This window comes from Octopus bimaculoides, chromosome 11, assembly GCF_046866305.1.
Source record: "Octopus bimaculoides isolate indiv1 chromosome 11, ASM4686630v1, whole genome shotgun sequence".
Classification (NCBI taxonomy): Eukaryota; Metazoa; Mollusca; class Cephalopoda; order Octopoda; family Octopodidae; genus Octopus; species Octopus bimaculoides.
This window is the reverse complement of record NC_142938.1, coordinates 56,098,106-56,118,105: the sequence shown is the minus strand read 5'-3', so window position 1 is coordinate 56,118,105 and position 20,000 is coordinate 56,098,106. Positions and strand designations below refer to the sequence as shown.

The 20,000-nt window shown below is 34.0% G+C and overlaps 1 protein-coding gene across 50 annotated transcripts in view; it reads right to left on the bottom strand.

Moving 5' to 3' along the window:
• The window catches only part of LOC106881762 (ryanodine receptor), a 385,182-nt gene that overhangs the window by 131,227 nt on the left and 233,955 nt on the right, over positions 1 to 20,000 (bottom strand). For 33 of the 50 annotated variants that reach the window (XM_089360088.1, XM_014932251.3, XM_014932252.3 and 30 more), the window contains 14 exons: positions 18,730 to 18,820; positions 18,288 to 18,428; positions 17,462 to 17,616; positions 15,338 to 15,416; positions 14,089 to 14,178; positions 13,027 to 13,164; positions 12,011 to 12,076; positions 10,227 to 10,302; positions 8,566 to 8,689; positions 7,927 to 8,158; positions 5,640 to 5,758; positions 4,476 to 4,586; positions 3,096 to 3,334; positions 2,272 to 2,353 (listed from right to left, as the gene is read on the bottom strand). In XM_089360088.1, coding sequence (XP_089216214.1) covers positions 2,272 to 2,353; positions 3,096 to 3,334; positions 4,476 to 4,586; positions 5,640 to 5,758; positions 7,927 to 8,158; positions 8,566 to 8,689; positions 10,227 to 10,302; positions 12,011 to 12,076; positions 13,027 to 13,164; positions 14,089 to 14,178; positions 15,338 to 15,416; positions 17,462 to 17,616; positions 18,288 to 18,428; positions 18,730 to 18,820 — 1,743 coding nt within the window. The remainder of the gene's footprint in view (positions 1 to 2,271; positions 2,354 to 3,095; positions 3,335 to 4,475; positions 4,587 to 5,639; positions 5,759 to 7,926; positions 8,159 to 8,565; positions 8,690 to 10,226; positions 10,303 to 12,010; positions 12,077 to 13,026; positions 13,165 to 14,088; positions 14,179 to 15,337; positions 15,417 to 17,461; positions 17,617 to 18,287; positions 18,429 to 18,729; positions 18,821 to 20,000) is intronic. The other 17 variants (XM_052971839.2, XM_089360087.1, XM_089360094.1 and 14 more) reach the window with 1 other exon arrangement.

Genomic DNA, 20,000 nt, shown 5'->3' with positions numbered 1-20,000 from the left:
GTAGCACTGTCCTGATAGGACGCCACACTTAGTTGGCAAATATATGTTACTGTTTCACACTACTACTGTTTATATCTTGCTCAGAGATTTAATATAACATTTTTATATCAAGTTAAGCATAAAAAACAATTTAACATTAAACTGAACAATAACTCAATGTTTTTTGTTGTGTACATATTTATTGAACTGTTACAAAAAGAGGGGTGACAGTGACTTCAAAGTTTTGGTCTGTTAGGACAAGGAATAAAAATATCTATTCAAAGAATGAGAATTATTACTGGTTGTCTGAATCTCTTCAAAATGAAGAAAACACAAGTGACCAGAGAAATTAATTTGGACTTTTGTAGTTTGAAATAGGTAAGAGGCATCACTCTCTAAAGAGTTAAATTGTCTATTGCACTGGAACAACACTTAGTGCATGGTGGATATGGCCCTTTTCTTGAGTTGGGAATTGAGCAGAGAAGGGGCTCCAGATTTGTCAAGGTGTTTGATCTTGAATTTGATGTGTTTGCTAGCATCTTTGAATTTCTGATATATGACAATGGCCTCCTCCTGGGAGGAAGTAAGCATTAAGATATTGTCCATACATTTTGAGAAGAAGATGAAGTGTGTGGCAAGTACTAAGCACCATGTGTTCCAACTGGTTCATGAATGCGATAGTCAGAAGTCTTGATGGGCTTGATCCCTCAGGTTTACTGATGAAAGAGGTGAGGGGAAAGAGAGAGTGTGTGTATGTGAGAGTGTGCATGCATATGTGTAAGTGTGTGTGCATGTGTGTGTGTGTGAGAGAGAGAGAGAGGAAATAGATAGATAGATAGAGATTATGTGTGATTGAAGGTTGACAATATAGAAAATTAGAGAGGGCAGCATTGAGAATGCAGGATAGATAACAACAGAAATGATTCCGAGTAATAAGAAGGATAAATGGTGTGAAGGAGAGTCAAGTGAAGCATGTAGTTCTGTTCAAATTTAACTACAGCAGCATAATATTGTGGTTAGAGAGATGATGAGGAGTAGAATGTGCTTATATATACACATAGTGCTTCCAGAATCTCAGCTTTGCCTTGAGAACTGCATACTGCCAGTCATTATGGCTCTTTGTTATCTCCTCTATGAAGTTCAAGATCCTGATATCAGCCTTTACTACATCATCCCAGGTCTTCCTGAATCTCCCTCTTCTGCAAACTCTGTCCACATAAAGTGATCAGCAATTCTTTATACAGCTGTTCTCATCCATATGCATCACATGTCCATATTGCACATATTCATAGTGTAGCCTTCCTTCTTGCATACTACATCTAAACATCCACTTATGCCCACTTTTTCTCTGAGCACATTTGTATTTTGTTGTTCACACACACTTACATTGCACATCCAATGGAGCATGCTTGCTTCATTTCTCTTCAGTCTTCTCAAGTCATCTTTATTCATGGCTCCATGCTGTGTATGTGTCTCCTTGACATAACACGATACTTATAAATAGCACAATACTTGTTATGTCTCCTTGACATAACATAGCACTTGTCATTATCAAACAAGCAATGACATTCAATTTCAATCTTCCATGAAAACATATCTGTCCATAGGAAAATTTTATCTTGTATGGAAACAGGTGAGGGTTGATGACAAGATCCAGTTCTAGAATATCTGCCTCATGAATTCTGTCTGACCCATGCAGGCATGGAAATGTGGACATTAAAACAATTATGATAATGATAGTATCTTATATAGGTACATTAATATTATATATATATATATATATATATATATATATATATATATATATGTGTGTGTGTGTGTGTGTGTGTGTGTGTATGTACATGTGCGTGTATATATATATATATACATATATATATACATATATATATATATATATATGCACACACACATGTATACACACGCACATGAACACACACACACACACACATATACATACATGGATTCATATGCATATATATGAATGTATACATCATATAAATATATGCTTATATACACAAACATATAATCGTAAGCATGTACACAAAAAGAGACACATAGACATAACCTTACACAAGCACACAGCTAAAAAAATAATTATGTAACATTTATTGATATCAGCAATATAAGTTATCAGATATTTATCTTGTGATTAAAATGCAGTTAAAAAATGCATATGATGAAAAATGAGAAACAAATGGAATAAAATGTTTAGAATGAATGACATTTGGAATACAGTTGTTGTAGAGTTTTTGCAGAAATATGTTCTTAAGAAACAGTTAAACCAGAACTTACCGATGAGAAAATGAAGAACCACTCATACCAAGTGAGAAAAGAGCATTTAGTATTCGATAACATGCGAGTTGAACTTCACCAACTGAGGAAGAAAAATAAGAAGACATGTCATGGAATGATTTTTTAATAAGTTTTGGAAATTTTTAGCATGTTTGGTGTTGTACTAAATTTAGAAATAATCTATTTGAAATTTCCCTCAACAAATTAATGTGTTGGGATTTTGTAAAATCAGAAGTGCTAGATTTCATGTTCAGATATAGCAATGAGAATGTAGATGAAAAAGAAAGAGCAAAATTTCAAAGAATGTACACCAAGGCAAAACAACACATATTGTTTAGCAAATGATGTGTATGAGACATTTTAGCACAGCTGTTTTGGTTTCCATCTATTTGGCATTGCTAATTTGATGCCAAATAGGTACTCCTTTTCATAGTAATTTATCACAATGTAATACTTATTCATTCTCATTGTTTTGAATTAACCATATATTATCTTGTAGCTTAAGATTTTGATGGTGTGATTGTTTATTTTTAGAATGTTATTGTAGGGTAGGTGAGAGAGGTCAGATCTGGCTGCTTTGAGTATAAAACAGGAAGAATATTTGGGCTGGTTATGGCTGGTTTAAATGCCAACAGATTAAGATGATATTGATTATAAATATGTTTCGTGCAGGTATGTGAAAATTAAGTGAGGTTTACTCTGGTACTAGCTTTAGTTTATTCAGCAAAATACTAAAAACTCTATATGAGTGTTGAAACATATAGGCTTTTTCTCCAATAGAGAATGAAATAAAATAAATGGAAAGATTTCAGTAAAATATGCACCTAATATGTCAGCTCCATAACTATTGTGGCCGAGATGTTCAAATAAGGATGAAAGAACAGGAAGAAGGACCATATGGACATAGTTAAGGCTTGTGGCACCCCGAGTGATAGTTCCTTTGACATGACTAAATCGACCTTTATGAAGATTGTCCATTAAATTTGCCAAGTCAGCAGCAGCATTGTTAAAAAATGGCATAAAGTGAGCCCTGATTATTTCTGGTGAATTTTTCACTACGGACCTGAAATGGAAACAGTTATGATTATTACATATGTCATAGGTAAGAAAATGTCAAAGACAAATAATGTAATAGGTATGCACAATAACTGCTCAGACCAGACCCAGTGCCTAAAATCTGATGTTAAATGAAGGGATATAAGATTCTCAAAAATAAGTGTTGGCTACAGGTGATGTATAGGTCAAGCTAATGTGGGTATAATACAATAAAATATGATTTGTGCTCGCCTATACTGAATCACTATGAAATTTCAGCCTCTGGACTCTTTTAGTTTTCCATTAAATTTGTATATCTTTGTAGTACTTTCTTTATATTTATGTTATAAATCAAAATTCTTCAATTAGATTCCAGTTAAGTTAGGTTGGTGAAGTTTAATCCCATGTCAACTCAGCTATGATGAGCCAACCATTTTTTTTTCAAGATTTCGAACATTGGGCCTCACTGAGGCGATGACTACTGACCGAGACCTTTGGAAATGTGCTGTGCGTGAGAAAACCCGGCAAGCCAAGTGAGATCGTTGCCAGTGCCCCTGGACTGGCTCTTGTGCAGGTGGCACATAAGATGTACCATCTTGAGCGTGACCATTGCCAGTACCGCCTGACTGGCCTTTGTAGGGTTTTCGAGCGAGATCATTGCCAGTGCCCCTGGACTGGCTCTTGTGCGGGTGGCACATAAAAGACACCATTTTGAGCGTGGCCGTTTTCGTGCGGGTGACATGTAAAAGCACCCACTACACTCTCTGAGTGGTTGGCATTAGGAAGGGCATCCAGCTGTAGAAACTTTGCCAAATTAGATTGGAGCCTGGTGTTGCCATCCCGTTTCACCAGTCCTCAATCAAATCGCCCAACCCATGCTAGCATGGAAAGCGGACGTTAAACGATGATGATGATGATGATGATGATTAGTGTATTTGAGACTACATTATCAAATGTGTCCTTCTTTCTCTTAAGACAGTAGAATGTAATTTAAGGAAAATTTTTCAGTTATTTCTTGTAGGTTGAGTGACCATATATAAACTTCTTCATTAGCTCAATCATAAGTTAAAAATTATTCATTGATAAAGCTGTATAAGCAATAAATTTTCTTATAAAAAGAGACTGAAATGACACAATGCAAATATTACTTAAAAATTGTGTTTACATACCTTGCATCAACAGCTTGGACAAGCACTTGTAAGCACCTGACGGATATGTTGACATCATGACCAAAGGCATTAATTTTACTTCTTAATGCTTGGGCTAATTTACAAAAGAGACTGCCAAACAGAAAAATGACCAAAAAAAAAAAAAAAAGAATTTAATTAATATAAATAATCAATTTCATACAATTAAAAATCCAATCAATATTTTTTAAATAGTTGACAGAGGAAGAGATGTGTCTCTGGTCTTTGCAGACCATCTTACATTGATGAGATGAATGTGGTTGATGTTCAGTTTCAACATCTACAGATCTCATTGAACACTTATAAATTTAGAAATTAGTAATATTGGTTTCAAATTTTGGCATAAAGCTAGCAATTTTGGAGGGAGGGGGTTAAGTCAACTACATTGACTCCATTACTCAACTGGTAATTATTTTATCGATCTCAGAAGGATGAACGGCAAAGCTGACCTCGGTGGCATTTGAACTCAGAATGTAAAGATGGATGAACTGCTACTAAGCATTTTGCTCAGTGTGCTAACAATTCTGCCTGCTCACCACCTCAGAAATTATTAAGACCGAGTTCTCTACTGAAATAAAGGAAGAGGCCAGTGTCCATTCTATGTGCCTTTCAGAGAAGAGACTGGAATATCCTAATGAAGCTAACAGTTTTTTTTTCAAACTTTACATGTTTCAGTCACTGGACTGCAGCCATGCTGGGGTACTGCTTTGAGGGATTTCGTCGAATAAATTGACCCCAGTACTTATTTCTAAGACGGGTACTTATTCTATCAGTCTCTTTTGCTGCATTACTAAGTTATGGGAATTAAATCAATAACTGTTGTTAAGAGGTGTTGGGAAACAGAAATACACACACACACACACACACACACACACAAACATGTATGGCAGGCTTCCACACAGTTTCCATTTATCAAATTTACTTATAAGGCATTGATTGGCTTGGGACTATAGCAGGAGATACTTGCCCAAGGTGTCATAGAATAGGACTGAATCCAAAACCATGTGGCTGCAAGGTGGGAAATAATCTTAAAGATATGACACAATAATATAAGGGTTCTTTTTTCTTTTCTTTGTAGTTTCAGCTCAGAACTGTGGCCATGCTGGAGCACTGCCGTTCTTCATAATAAACAAAAATTATACTTACGTGGCAGTCATTTCTTTTTCTTTTGACGATGCCATTCCTGATGAACTTGGAGAAGTTGGTGATGCAATAAAATACAAACGGTGAGCATGGAAATACCTCTCCACAAATGGTAAAACAACCTGCCATTAAAGGAAATGTATTAAGAAATGTTTCTAAATTATTATACATTTTTTTTTCTTGAGCCTAGGACTCATATGGTTAGTTACCCATATGAGTCCTATGGATAAAACATATAAATGTATAAGTGACTGAGATCATGACATTCCTATGTACAAGAAGCTGATCAGTTGCAGGAGTTCAAAACCAGTAATTTTGAGGGGAGAGGACAAGTTGACTACATTGATCCACCAGTACCTGACTGATTCTTTATTTTATAGGCCCTTGAAGGAATTAAAAGCAAAGTTAACCTTAGCTAGATTTGAACTCAAAATGTAAAGATCCGAAAGAAATGACACTCAGCATTTTGTCTGACATGCTAACAATTCTGCTAGTTTGCCACCTTAATTTATTATATAAGTCACTATTTTAACTCTTGTGGTCATAGTTCTATCATAGGTAGACAACTACAATTGCATACATTTCAAATTGATTTTAAGAAAAAGTTTTGGAGATTAAGTGTATGAAGAAAATAAGAACTGCCATATCCCCCAATTTTATTCTTTGGGTAACCTGATATGCTTTTTACATAAATCTAAATAAGGTTCTACAAGAAAAAAAGAAAATTACTGACAGATGCATGTAGTACTGTTAAAAATATATACATATTGAAGCGTGATAGATGATTATAGTGCTTATGACTGATATCAGTAAAAACAAGGATCTCACTGTGAGAGTGCTAGTATGAAGGAAAATAGAAATATGATTTTCATCACATTACAGATATGTGATTTCATCTCAACAATTTCATCACAAACAAAGCCTTGTGGGAACAGGTAAACTAGCATTCTATTGAAACCCAGATCAAGAAGAGGAAATGGGGTTGGCTGAAATACACTCTAAGGAAAGCTATTTTCAACATTATAAGGCAACTCTAAGGGAAATGGAAGTATGGCAGACCAAAAACAGCATGGAGAAGGTTCACAGAAACTGAAGCATTGGCAGATGGCTACATCTGGGGTCAACTGCAATCTATTGCCAACGATCAAAACAGATGGAGATATGTTGGTGCTCAAAGCTCCACGTGGAGTCAAAAGACCTAATTATCATTTAAATTGATAATTTTCTGCTAGTAAGATTAGCAGAAAATTATCAATTTAAATGATTTTGTATGCAGAAATAATTGGAAAATATTTCTAATTTATTTTATAAATTTTCTTATTTTTTACATGTGTTAAACATTGGACAGTGGCCATGCTGGGGCACTACCTGAAGTGTTTTTGTCCATCATATTGATTTCAGCAGTTATCTTAATGTCTGTTACATATTTTATCAATTTCTGTAAACTAAACTGCAAGGTTATGTAACATAAAGCAATATAAAGACAGACATGAACACAGACACATCCTTCATTCTGATTTTTATATCACAGATGTCACTTAAGTCACATATCCTCAAACTCATGTCCTTCTTTCATATCTGTAATGTGATGAAAATTATATTTCTATTTTCCTTCATACTAGCACTCTCACAGTGAGATCCTTGTTTTTACTGATATCAGTCATAAGCACTATAATCATCTATCACGCTTCAATATGTATATATTTTTAACAGTACTACATGCATCTGTCAGTAATTTTCTTTTTTTCTTGTATGTTGTTGTTCTCAAATTCTAAGTTTGTTTTTCTTGGTAATGTTTATTACCATTTGTAATATTTACAATCACTGGTGCAAACAGATGAAATTAAAGTCTTTGGACTTTGGATGCACTGAAACTATGCTGATTCTGGTTTCCAGCTCATGGGATGTGCTCCATCTTTAATTGTCCTTTCCAGTTAATCATTTCTTTTTTCTCACTGTGTATTTTCATTACACACACACACACACACACACACACACACACATGCATACACTTACATCACAAGCTTCTACACAGTTTCTATTTACTAATTTTGCACACAAGATTTAGGTCATCCCTAGATTGTAGCTGAAGACACCTGCCCAAGGCACCACATAGTGGGTCTGAACCCCAAACCACAAAGTTGAGAAGTAAAGTTCTTAAAAACACAGCCATGCCTATGCCTATAAAACTTCTTTAATAATTTAAAGCTAATTATCACATTTTAGTTAATTAACATTATATTTTAATGCTTTATATGACATATTAAAGCAAAAATAATGGAAAACTGACCTTCCCAAAGAATTTTACATCTTCTGTTGCTGTTGTATAACTTTCTCGTCGACTGAATCGACTACTAGGCTTGGTTTGTTTCATGTTAATTGAGGCTTTGTCCAGATATTCTAAAAGCTTCTGTAACAAACTGTAGGCAAAACGTTTCTCTGTGGCTGATACAGATGCACCGCCATCATTATCTTTGCCATGTCGTGATGAAGATTCATGTGTATGTTGAGACATACTGCCACTAGAAAGGAATAAATATTATAACAGCCATGTTTATTTACTCATTTCACCTTGAAGTAATGTAGCTAAAATATACCTAATAATTATCACATTTAAAAAAAATACATATATTTTAATAACAATATACTAAAACTAGATGTGAAAAATAATCCTATATTGTCTATGTTTAACAACTTATGGAATAAAGAGTAAATACTTAAAACATTACAGATGAAAAATGAAACTTAGTTCTCAGTATATGGAACTGGAACAAATATAAAAATAAAAAAAGTTATTTTTTGATAAAATATTTTTCAAGTCTGTAGTAGACAAGTAGTCATTTATTTAAATTATCTAAATTGTTTTCTTTTTAATTTGCCTAATATTTAAAAAATTTATTTAATAGTTACATATTTGTCTGCTACTTACCAACTGATTCTAAAACCTAAAAATTGCAAAAATTTGAGGAGTTCTTGAGCATGTTCTTTATCTTTTTTCTTCTCATGATCTGTCAGACTATCATATGGTACCAACAGTGGATGAATTCCTCCACCTAAAGTAGAAGTCAAAGACTTGACATTATTAACAAAAAATATTGAAGTATTACAGGTTAAAATATCAGTTACTGTCCCACTTGTCTGCCTTGAGCTCATGTGTGTAAGAGAGAGAAAGTTGTTGTTAGGTTGCATTGATAATGGGCTGAACTACTGGAGAAGCTAGTTTATATGTAATCTCTGGTGCTGTGAGATAACAGGGTAAAATACTTAACTTGGAATGAGCCACACAAAACGACACTGTATAAAAGCATATAAACAAAGGTGCACGTCAGAAATAAAATTTTCTCTGCAAAATATTGTGGAACTTCACATTTTAAACCTAATACATTTCCTATATTAGGATACAAACTACACAACTTCAATTTCTGGGTTTACTACATCAGGTATGCTAGCATCCACTTAAATATATATTATAGCATTGTATCATATCTTAGAAGATCTATCTTAGTTTTAGAAAACATAATTCAGTATCACTGTGGTCCGGTCTTAACTCCAATGGCCACACTCTCAATAAATATGCTTTCTACAAGATGACAGACACCATATTATTTTATGTATATCGTTTATATTAGATAGGCCGGTGTCCTCATGCTGATTGTTTTCACTATGTTTTGGATGTTGTACACTCAAAGAAGGCTGCAGCATACAACTGAAACGTAGTGAAAGCAACAGTCAAAATGAGGATACAGTCCAACTAATATAAACAGTATATCATCATCATCATCATCATCATCATCATCATCATCATCATTTAACGTCCGTTTTCTATGCTGGCATGGGTTGGACGGTTTTACAGGGGCTGGTTAGGCAGAAGACTGCAGCAGGCTTCACTGTCTGTTTTGGCAGTGTTTTTACTGCTGGATGCCCTTTCTAATAACAACCACATTACAGATTGGACATAATATAAATAATAATAATATACACAATATAAATTCCTCATCTGAGAAATATAGAATTGTATTAATCATATTATTTATATTATTAAAGATACATGAGACTGCAAGCTAGCAAAATTGTTATTACATTAGACAAAATGCTTAACAGCATTTCTTCTGACTCTTTATGAGCTGAGTTCAAATTCTGCTAAAGTCCATTTTGTCAGTCATCCTTTCTAGGTTGATAATATAAGTACAAGTCAAGTGTTAGGGTTGATGTAATCAACATACCCCAATCCCTAAAATTACAGGCCTTGTGATGAAATTTGAAACTGTTATACTATGTACACCATCTCAAATGATTTCTTTATATCTGATATAGATCAACCAGGGCTGGCCAGGATTAAACATTAATATTGATTTCAAATTTTGGCCCAATGCCATCAATTTCAGGGGAGGGAGTAGGTTGATTACATTGACTCCAGTACTCAACTGATTCTTATTTTATTGACCCTGAAAGGATGAAAGGCAAAGTTGACGATGGCATTTGAACACAGAACATGAAAATGAATGGAAAGCTACTAAGCATTTTGCCTGATGTGCTAATGATTCTTCCAGCTCACTGCTTTAAACAATAATATTAAAACTGGCAACTTACCAATTGATTCTAAGTCTAATTTCTTTTGTTTAAACCAAACTTCATGCATATTTTCTGCCAGCCTTTCTGCCAAATTCTGCAAATCAAGTAAAAATATATTTTAGAAATTTGGCTAAAATGTGCCAAAGTAACACAAAGACTGAAGACATTCAAAGACCAGAAATTTAGAGATAGCATTTCTGGAATATTTTTTTTATATCAAAAGGACTCATTAAACATATTAAGTCATAATGAGATGCATAAAGGTTTTTTGAAGAAATTTTCTAATAGATTCTTAGAAGTTGAAATCAAAGAATATATGAAAAAATATTTTTAATAAAAAATTAATGTTATATTAAAAAATTGATTCCATGAATATTTTCATGCAAAGGAATGGTTTCCATTTGTTTGCATGGACCAGCTTGTTATCTCTTTTTTTTTTTAAGAAAGAAACAATCTATTTTATAATTGTCATCTAAATTATGCAAAAATGAAAATAACACTGATATCTCATTTTAACAGATATATTTACCAAAATTGCATAAAAATATCTCGAAATACTAAAGAATAAATTTATTCAATAAAATTGCCATTGGCTTTAACCATGGCCCAAGGTCTCCAGATGACTTCAGAATCTCCTGTATCTCTTCTGGACAGTCTCCTTGTTTAAGTTGGTGGATGCTACCATAATCCTTGCCTTCAGTTTATCCTTGGTGTTACAAGGAGTTTTGTTGTTCACTTGCTCAGCTGCACCCCACACATAATAATCAAGGGAGTTGCAGTCTAGGGAGTTAGGTGGCCAGATGTTAGGGGTGATGTGGTCACAGAATTTGTCTCACAGCCATGACTGGGTTCTGCTTCTGTGGGCATGGTGCAGAGTCCTGTTGCCAAACAGAGTCTACCAGCAGCCACCCTCTTGACCCAGGGCAGCACTACCTTCTCCAGGCACTTGATGTAGGCCTCTGTGTTGAGTGTGAGGCCGTGTGGGAAGATGAATGGAGGCATAACGTCACCATCGCTAGTGATCACTCCAAACATCATGATGTTGACTGGTTGTTTGATTTTTATCACTCTTGGTACTTGTTCTGGGGACATGGCAAGCCAACAGTTGTTTTGTGCCTTCACCATCTGATCCTGGCAGAAATTTTTCTCGTCTAAGAAAAACCAAAGCATGTTCGATTGGAGGGGATGCTTGAGTTTGTTCAAAAGTTTTGTAGCACAGTCTTTTCTCTTGTCCTTGATGGCTTGGGATAAAAATTGACCCTTTCTCATCTTGAATACCAAGGCACCACCTGCCTGATAAGAAACTCAGACACTCCTGTATCCCTTGTGATGGGCCTGATTGACTTAGTGGGATCGTTGTCAATCATGAATTGGATCTCACCAACAAATTCAGGATTTCTTTTCTTATCAGAGTGATCAGATCGAGTTTTCCAAGCTTCCATATCCTTGTAATCACCATTAGACTCATCCAACTCTTTCTGAATCCTCTGCAAATTGACACCCAAACATTCTGAAATGTTCATATTGGAGCTTCCGGTGCAAATGCCAAGCAGTACAGCATGTTGTTTCCAAATTTTTAGTGCCCAACTGACCCTACTATACTGTATCGTCAACGAAATCAAAAACAAACAATGAACATGCCCGAAATTAAAAATATAAAATGGCGACAATTTACCCATTGCACCCTGTATATTTGAATGTCTTTGTGGCAAATTAAGCTGGCATATGATAAAATTGGATCAGAACAATTGTTTTATTTCTTTATATCAGAAACTGTGATGCAAAATGTAAGTAACTCTTACCTGCATTTCTCTTGTTACAGTCATGTTACGGAGATCATAAGGTCGAGGGCTGTAGCCTTGATCATGCTAGAAAAATATGGCAAAAGCAAAAAAATTCACAAGACACTATACAAACATTCATACAAGCAATATATATGTTATACTCTGACTTATCCATAATTATTTGTTTAATTTTAGTAATTTTAACTGTTTTAGCATTAAGATTACTCTGTCAAATATAATACTTAATTTTTCAAATTGCTTTTTCTTTTTCTATTAATCATGCATTATTTCTTAGCTTCAGAATTTTGATGATGAGTTTATTTATTTTTACAATGATGTTTTCGGGTAGGCTTTGATTACAGGAAATACTAAATGTATGATAACTAATTAAGATTATTAGTTAAGATGTTTACAAGTTATTATTTATAGTTTTGTCTACTTTGAGTTTAACTGTTAAGAACAAATTATTTCACAGTCTCTTGAAGTTTCTAAATTGTTACAATGTAAATAAGATATTAGTGATTAATAGATTAAGTAACTGGATATTCGAAATTTGTTTGCTCATTTTTACATCTGTTTTTCTATGCTGGATTTGGTTAGGTGAATACTTAGGTTAGATGGATATTTATGTTAGATGGGTATTATGTGAGGCAGAATTTTTACACCCAGGTATTCTTCCTGTCAACCACCTTTACCTAATTTAAGTTAAGTTAATTCAAATATATTCTGACAAAAGATTTTAAATTTTATTTTAGAGCTTTACAAATTTAAATCTAAAATTTATCTATTCTACGTAGTGGTATTGAAATTTAATAAATTTTTCAAAATATATTGTATAAATTATATATTCTTTGAAAATTATTTGATTTATAAAAAAGAGTAAAGAATTTGTACATTTTGAAGAATTTAAAATTTTGAAGATAAAAATGAAAATTTCCTGAGCAAACTGGCATTGTTAATTTCTTATAACCACCAAGCCTATCCCTCCCCACAGGCATGTTAGGATAACTCTTGTAAAACTGATGTAATCTTACTACATTTGATTTTGAAGCTCGTCTTTTGATGCCCTCATTTGACTGTAAAAGTCTGCTATCTTCACAATCCAAAGACCATCCAAGTGCTATAGTGCACTTCAAGGAATTCCTTACTGGTTCTGTGTATTTGAATTTTTCCTGTAAATAACAACAAAATAATGATTATGAAATTTAAAAAAAAACTTAAAAAATTTGGCATTTAAAAAAAGTAAGGAAATGCCATTGAGCAGATCTTTTGATATTACTTCTGAATGTATATTTATATATTTACACACATACACTCATGCACACATGCACACACACACACACACACACACATGCATGTGCGAACACACATATGCATGTATAAGCACAACTATGTGTGTGTGTGATGTATGTGTGCATGTATTTTTGTGCATGTGTGTGTGTGTGTGTGTGTGTATATAACAAAGGAATAGAAGTTTGGAGTCTGTGTAGGTACCACATTAGCACTCTGATATAATCCAGATCTGGCTTACCATATCAAATGATAAAGAACATACAGAATTGTTTAAGATAAACAATTATACAGCTAAATTATACTCAATAGATAAAGCCTGAGTTTACGTAATTGGATTCCATAGAACATCCAAAGTATATAATCAAGATATCATAAAGAAGAAGGGAGAATTTAATGAGAATAATACTGTAATAAACAAATTTTGAAGAGGTATGATTCTCCATTCTTCTTTATGATGTATATGCATATATATGTGTCTGTGTGCATATGCTTCTATGAGCAAGTGTGCACACGTGCATGTGTGTGTGTGTGTGTGTCTATGTATGTTTATGTGTACATGGCTATTCAGTTTAGTTTAATATAGTGTCTAATTGTGTTCCTTTATGAAGGATCAAACATCTTTGAAATTTTCTGCTACAAAATGGGTAGAAGTGTAAAAGAACATCTTAAATAAATAGTTCACAAACCACTCACACACACGTATATATATTCTTATAAACACACACACACGCACACACACACACACACACACACACACACACACACACACACACACACACACACACACAATGTAATCAACATACTGCTTCTGTAAGAAGATGATATGGTTTCAGTGATGGATGGGTTTTCTTGTCTTCATTATATTCTGTTCCATAGACCCAGGCCTGGTCAACCTAGAGGAGACACAAATAGACACAAATAATAAATTGTAAAGGATTTACAAAAGGATCAAAACACTTCTTTATATACCCATGCTAGCATGGAAAGCGGACGTTAAACGATATATATATATATATATATACATACACACACACACATTAGAAGGACAAGCTTCATGATAAACATAAGTCCTGAGCATCAGGAACTTAGTTGTTGTTCAATCCAAGAGTAACCTTGATGAAGCAGACTTATGCTCAAAAGCATTTCATTTGTGACTATCCCATCTGTTAGAGATCTCTGGGACTGCATTATCAAATATTTCCTATTCTAATGATATTGGGTTACTATTCTTTAAGTAAACCATACAGTCTTTGAAACTGGTTCGAGAGAAGTTGAGTTCTAAAATGTAGTCAACCTAGTTCTTAACTTTTTGGTTTATTAAAACTCTCATTTGGTAAAATGTTTAATTAATAATTCACAGGTTTTATAATGCTGATAATTTCTAATAAGAATGAAATAGTGCTATACCTGATTATTATCAACAAGAAATTGTAAGAACCTTTGTAATAAGTAAATACAAAAACAAATAAATATGTGAATTTGATGCAGCTTTTTCTTTGAAATTCCTTAATTTAGAATTCAAATTTCAAATCCTACCTCATATTATGAAAAAATAATTATATTCGTTGCATTGATGGTTATCAATTGAGAACAAGATGTATTTGAAAACTTTGAAATAGTTATTTGATGATACAGTTAGAAATTAAATGAATAAATACTGATTTGATACAGTTATTCCATTATTTCATCCTGTGATGCACCTGCACACATCACTAGTGGTGTTTCTTGGGAGTCATTAGGTGTTTTCAAACCTCAGATTCCCTCACTCCAAGTGACCCAGCTAGTGTTGATCAAACCCCTACTTGTGTCCAGTTAGCACTACCCCTGACAACACTGCCCTTTCCAGGGCTCATGCCTCCTGATTCACAGCCCCCTTGAGGTATTCTCTGTTGCCCCCACAGCTAACTTGATGGCCTTCCACCTACTTGACCCCATGATGTCCAGTATGTTGTAAGCTCTGTTGATGGATTAATTAGCACAGAAAATTAGAAGAGAATGTAAAGTAAGGAAATTAATTGAAGTTCTTGTCTAATTTTTTTTATCAATGCTTACCTTTTTAACAGCCCAGCAATCATGATAATGCTCTGCAAATTTTGAAACCACAGCTTCTAGAGCAGGATTTAATGTAATGCTGTGAATTGAATGAGAATTAAAATATTATAACAAACAGTCTGCACAAATAAATTATGTTAAAATTGTTTGATTACATTGCATATTTCTTTCTTGCACTATCAGGTGATTTTCATGACAATCACTACATTCTTATTATAGAGGAATGCAAAAATAGTTTCTTAAAGCCTTCCTTCAGGTGTTTGTGCTTATAAGATTCAATTATGTCAGCTAAGTGAAGGAACATGATCTTAATGGCTAGCGTGGTGCACTCATGATTGCAGGATCATTATTTTGATTCCCAAACTAGGTGGTGCACTATGTCTTTGGCAAAACACTTCATATTGCTCCAGTCCACTCAGCTATAAATGAGTAACCTTGCTACGGATTTGACTCTTGTTCAGGGGGAATGATGTAATCATGGTCACTTATACACCATGGACACCAGGTAACTGGATCAATGAATCCTAGGATCTAAGACAGTAATGTCCAAGAGGTGATGATGATGTCAACTATAGCAGATTCTAAGAGAGAGAGAAATTGAGAGAGAGAAAAAGTGAAAAAAGAGAGAATGTGTGTGAGAGAGAGGGAGAAAGAGAAAGAGAAAGAGAGAGAGAGAGAAGGGGGGGGGGGAGAAACCCCCAACACCTGACAAGTTGGCTAGTACTTTTTTTATTGATCTTAAAATGATGGAAGTTGATATTGGCATGATTTAAACTGGGATCATGTGAGTTGGCATAAATACCACTAGGAATTTTCTCCTATGCTCTAACGACTCTACTCATATTGATACCTTTCACTATGTCGTTAAGAGCTTAAATTATTAAAAAATAAAAAAATATAAATAATTAAATATAAATGAAACAGTGTGGAGTTCTAAGAAAACATTCAGCTGATTTAGCAATTTCAGTGTTTTGTCTTAAATATACAAGATATTCAACATGGTTATATGAGTACCTAAAAAGCTATTTTGTTTAGTTATTTCCCATTTGCTGTTGAAGCTTTTGAAAGTTTAAACATAATCATTAGCATATCTGGTGTGTGCATTCATTTAAGCCCTAACCCCTAAACCTACTACCAGTCAGGTAGAATGAAATGAATCATAATATCTTGCCTAACAACTGCAAGAGATTTGAACTGGCAATATCAAGATTCACTCTCTGTTGGATACTGATGCAGCAACTTCTTCAATTAAAATTATGTTAAGGTTTGGTGATGCAAACAGGAAAACTGAACTCTAAACTTGAGTATATTTATCTTTTATCTTTATCTTTTACTTCTTTCAATAATTACACAGCAGCCATGCTGGGGAACTGCCTTGAAAGATTCTAGTCAAATGAATCAACCCAGCACTTATTTTTCTTTAAAGCCTGGTAACTATTCTATAGGTTTCTTTTGCTAAACCACTAGGTTACAATAATGTAAACACATCAACACTGGTCATCAATCAGTGGCGAGTGACTAACACAGACACAAAGATACACACACACACACACACACACACACACACACACACACACACACACACACACACACACACACACACACACACACACACAGGTATGATGGGCTTCTTTCAGTTTTTGTCTACCAAATTCACTCTTAAGGTTTTGGTTGGCTCGAGGCTATAGTAGAAGACACTTGCCCAAGGTGCCATGCAATGGGACTAAACTCAGAACCATGTGGTTGGGAAGCAAACTTCTTACCACACAGCTACTCCTGTGCCTATGATCCAGAAAGATCATACAAAATAAATTAACTTGACCCACAGAGATGATATGGAATAATATCACACAGCCACATCTGTACCTATGCCATGCCTGTTTTTATATATTTTCTACATTTAATTGACAGAAGTTAGAATCATCCTCAGGTTTTGAGTTATTCTGTAATCTATGCTGATTAAATATAAATAAATATAGATTACAACTATTATATTTTAAAAGAACAAGAATTTAACATAAATTACAAAATAATGTTAATGAAATTGGAATATAACAAATTTTGGTATTTGTTTACAGGGATTCTTAATAACTGTGTAAATAGTCTTAAAATATGCAAACTTACCTTTTGGTATTGACTGGATTAGGAACATACTCTGCTTCTACCCCTTGAACAGTAGAAATGTCATCTTGGTTAGTCAAGGAATAATCTGGAGACATAGCACAGCCTATAGCTGAGAGGCATGGTAAGGCCCGAGAAAACAGTTCTGGATCATAACCCTGCAAGTATAAAATTAAAATTTATTTTTCATTGTGAAACAGAAAATACTGAAATGACTAGAATTATAATCATAAATAAGTTTAAAATATTTCCAAGATTGTTTATCTTTTATTTTCTTACTTGTTTCAGTCATTGGACTGTGGCCATGCTGGGGCACCACATTGAAGGGGTTATTGAATGAAATTGGCCACAGTATTACTTTTTAAAGCCTGGTATTTATTCTATTGGTCTCTTTGTTGAACCACAAAGTTACAGGGATGTAAATGAACCAACACCAGTTATCAAGCAGTGGTGGAGAACAAACACAAATGAAAAATCCTCACTCATTTATAAATCTATGGACCTCCAAACAGTCTCTGTCAACCAAAGTCATTCACAAGGCTACAAAAGATACTCACTCAAGGTGCAGTGGGACTGAACCTGAAACCATGTGGTTTCAAGCAAGCCTCTTAACCATGTGCCTGTTTATGACTTTTTAAAATAAAAGTAAATGTTTATTTTTTCCTGCTGTAGTTGATTTTTGCCTTACTTCTCATTAGGGGTTGATGAAGTAAGTAGCAATTATATAATGGTGTCGATTCTATTAAGTATAACTAACTACTTGCAATGCTATGGTCTGGTATCAATATAAAAAAAAAAAAATCAATATGAAGTTTTTTTGTTTACGTACTCTTTGGGCCAATGAGTCAAATATGCCACTGAAAAGAACCATTGTCAGACGACGTTCTTCCTCACTTGCAGATCCAAAAGATCCCCAACCACCGTGGCTTCCATAGTAACTTCCACACCTCTCATAATGCGATGTTAACAACTGGAAAATTAGATAAGTAAGACAGTGGTAAATAAAAAAATGAATTCTGAAATATATAAAACAACTTGGATAACATTATTTAAAAAAATCTCATTCAAGAATCTTTCAAATTGAATTTACAGTTAAATTCTTATTCTAATATAATTTCAAAGTCTGAAATATGGTAAAATATTATGAAAGATAAATACATCATTAACTGGAAAAAAAAAAAAATCGAGTATAAAAATGAATCAAATATACTATTGATAAAAGTTTATTAAATTCTAGATAAATTCTATAAAAGGAAATGAAAGATTCTTACTCTTAGTGGCACAACTGCACTATCAGATAAAGCAGGTACATCCACAGTCATTTTTCTCAGAAGCTTTGTCATCATTGGTGGACGGAGTTGACTGAAATGTACAGAAAATTCATTTAAAGATAATTGCATATAAAATTATCATGTAACAAAACTTCACTATTATATTCAGGTTTATTTACATGAGATAGTATGTAAACTAATGTTTATAATAAATAATATCAATACCATGTGTGCATATATACATATATACATATATATATATATATATATATATATATATATATACCAGAGTAAGCACATAAATGTGCAACAAGGTGGAAAAAAGAGTACTCAAATACCCGAGGTAGAGTAATATGCTTTATTTAAAAGCAGCAGAAATATAACAAAAGACTGTTACTCGGAGTTTCACGTTCCCATTCATCGGACAGTTTTGTTAGATTTCTAACAAAACTGTCCGATGAACGGGAATGTGAAACTCCGAGTAACAGTCTTTTGTTATATTTTTGCTGCTTTTAAATAAAGTATATATATATATATATATATATATATATATATATATATATATATATATATAATATATATATATGTATATATATATAAGCAATGTTAATTCTCTAAATGAAGTATTAACAGTAACTGCACGATAAAGTGTAGTATATTGCCACTTAAGTGTGGCTGACCCCTAGGGGTGGATGTTACTGTTGCTTTTAGCCCCAGGAGGACATCTCCTCCAGCTGGCTTATCGACACACGACTGTGTCCTGTTTGCCAAGGGAAGTTATCCCTCTCACCTCGATCTGCAGCACGAACGTATCCGGATTTCAGGGTTATTTCCCTTCGTCGGCGTCCGACAGCTGATGACCTTGGTGAGAGAGACAAAAACCTGGGAAACTTATATCTTCTTTTCCAGTGAAATTCTTCATTGATATTGAAAAGGTGAAAACAAGCAATGTTAATTCTCTAAATGAACAGTAACATCCACCCCTAGGGGTCAGCCACACTTAAGTGGCAATATACTACACTTTATCGTGCAGTTACTGTTAATACTTCATTTAGAGAATTAACATTGCTTGTTTTCACCTTTTCAATATCAGTGAAGAATTTCACTGGAAAAGAAGATATAAGTTGCCAGGTTTTTGTCTCTCTCACCAAGGTCATCAGCTGTCGGACGCCAACGAAGGGAAATAACCCTGAAATCCGGATACGTTCGTGCTGCAGATCGAGGTGAGAGGGATAACTTCCCTTGGCAAACAGGACACAGTCGTGTGTCGA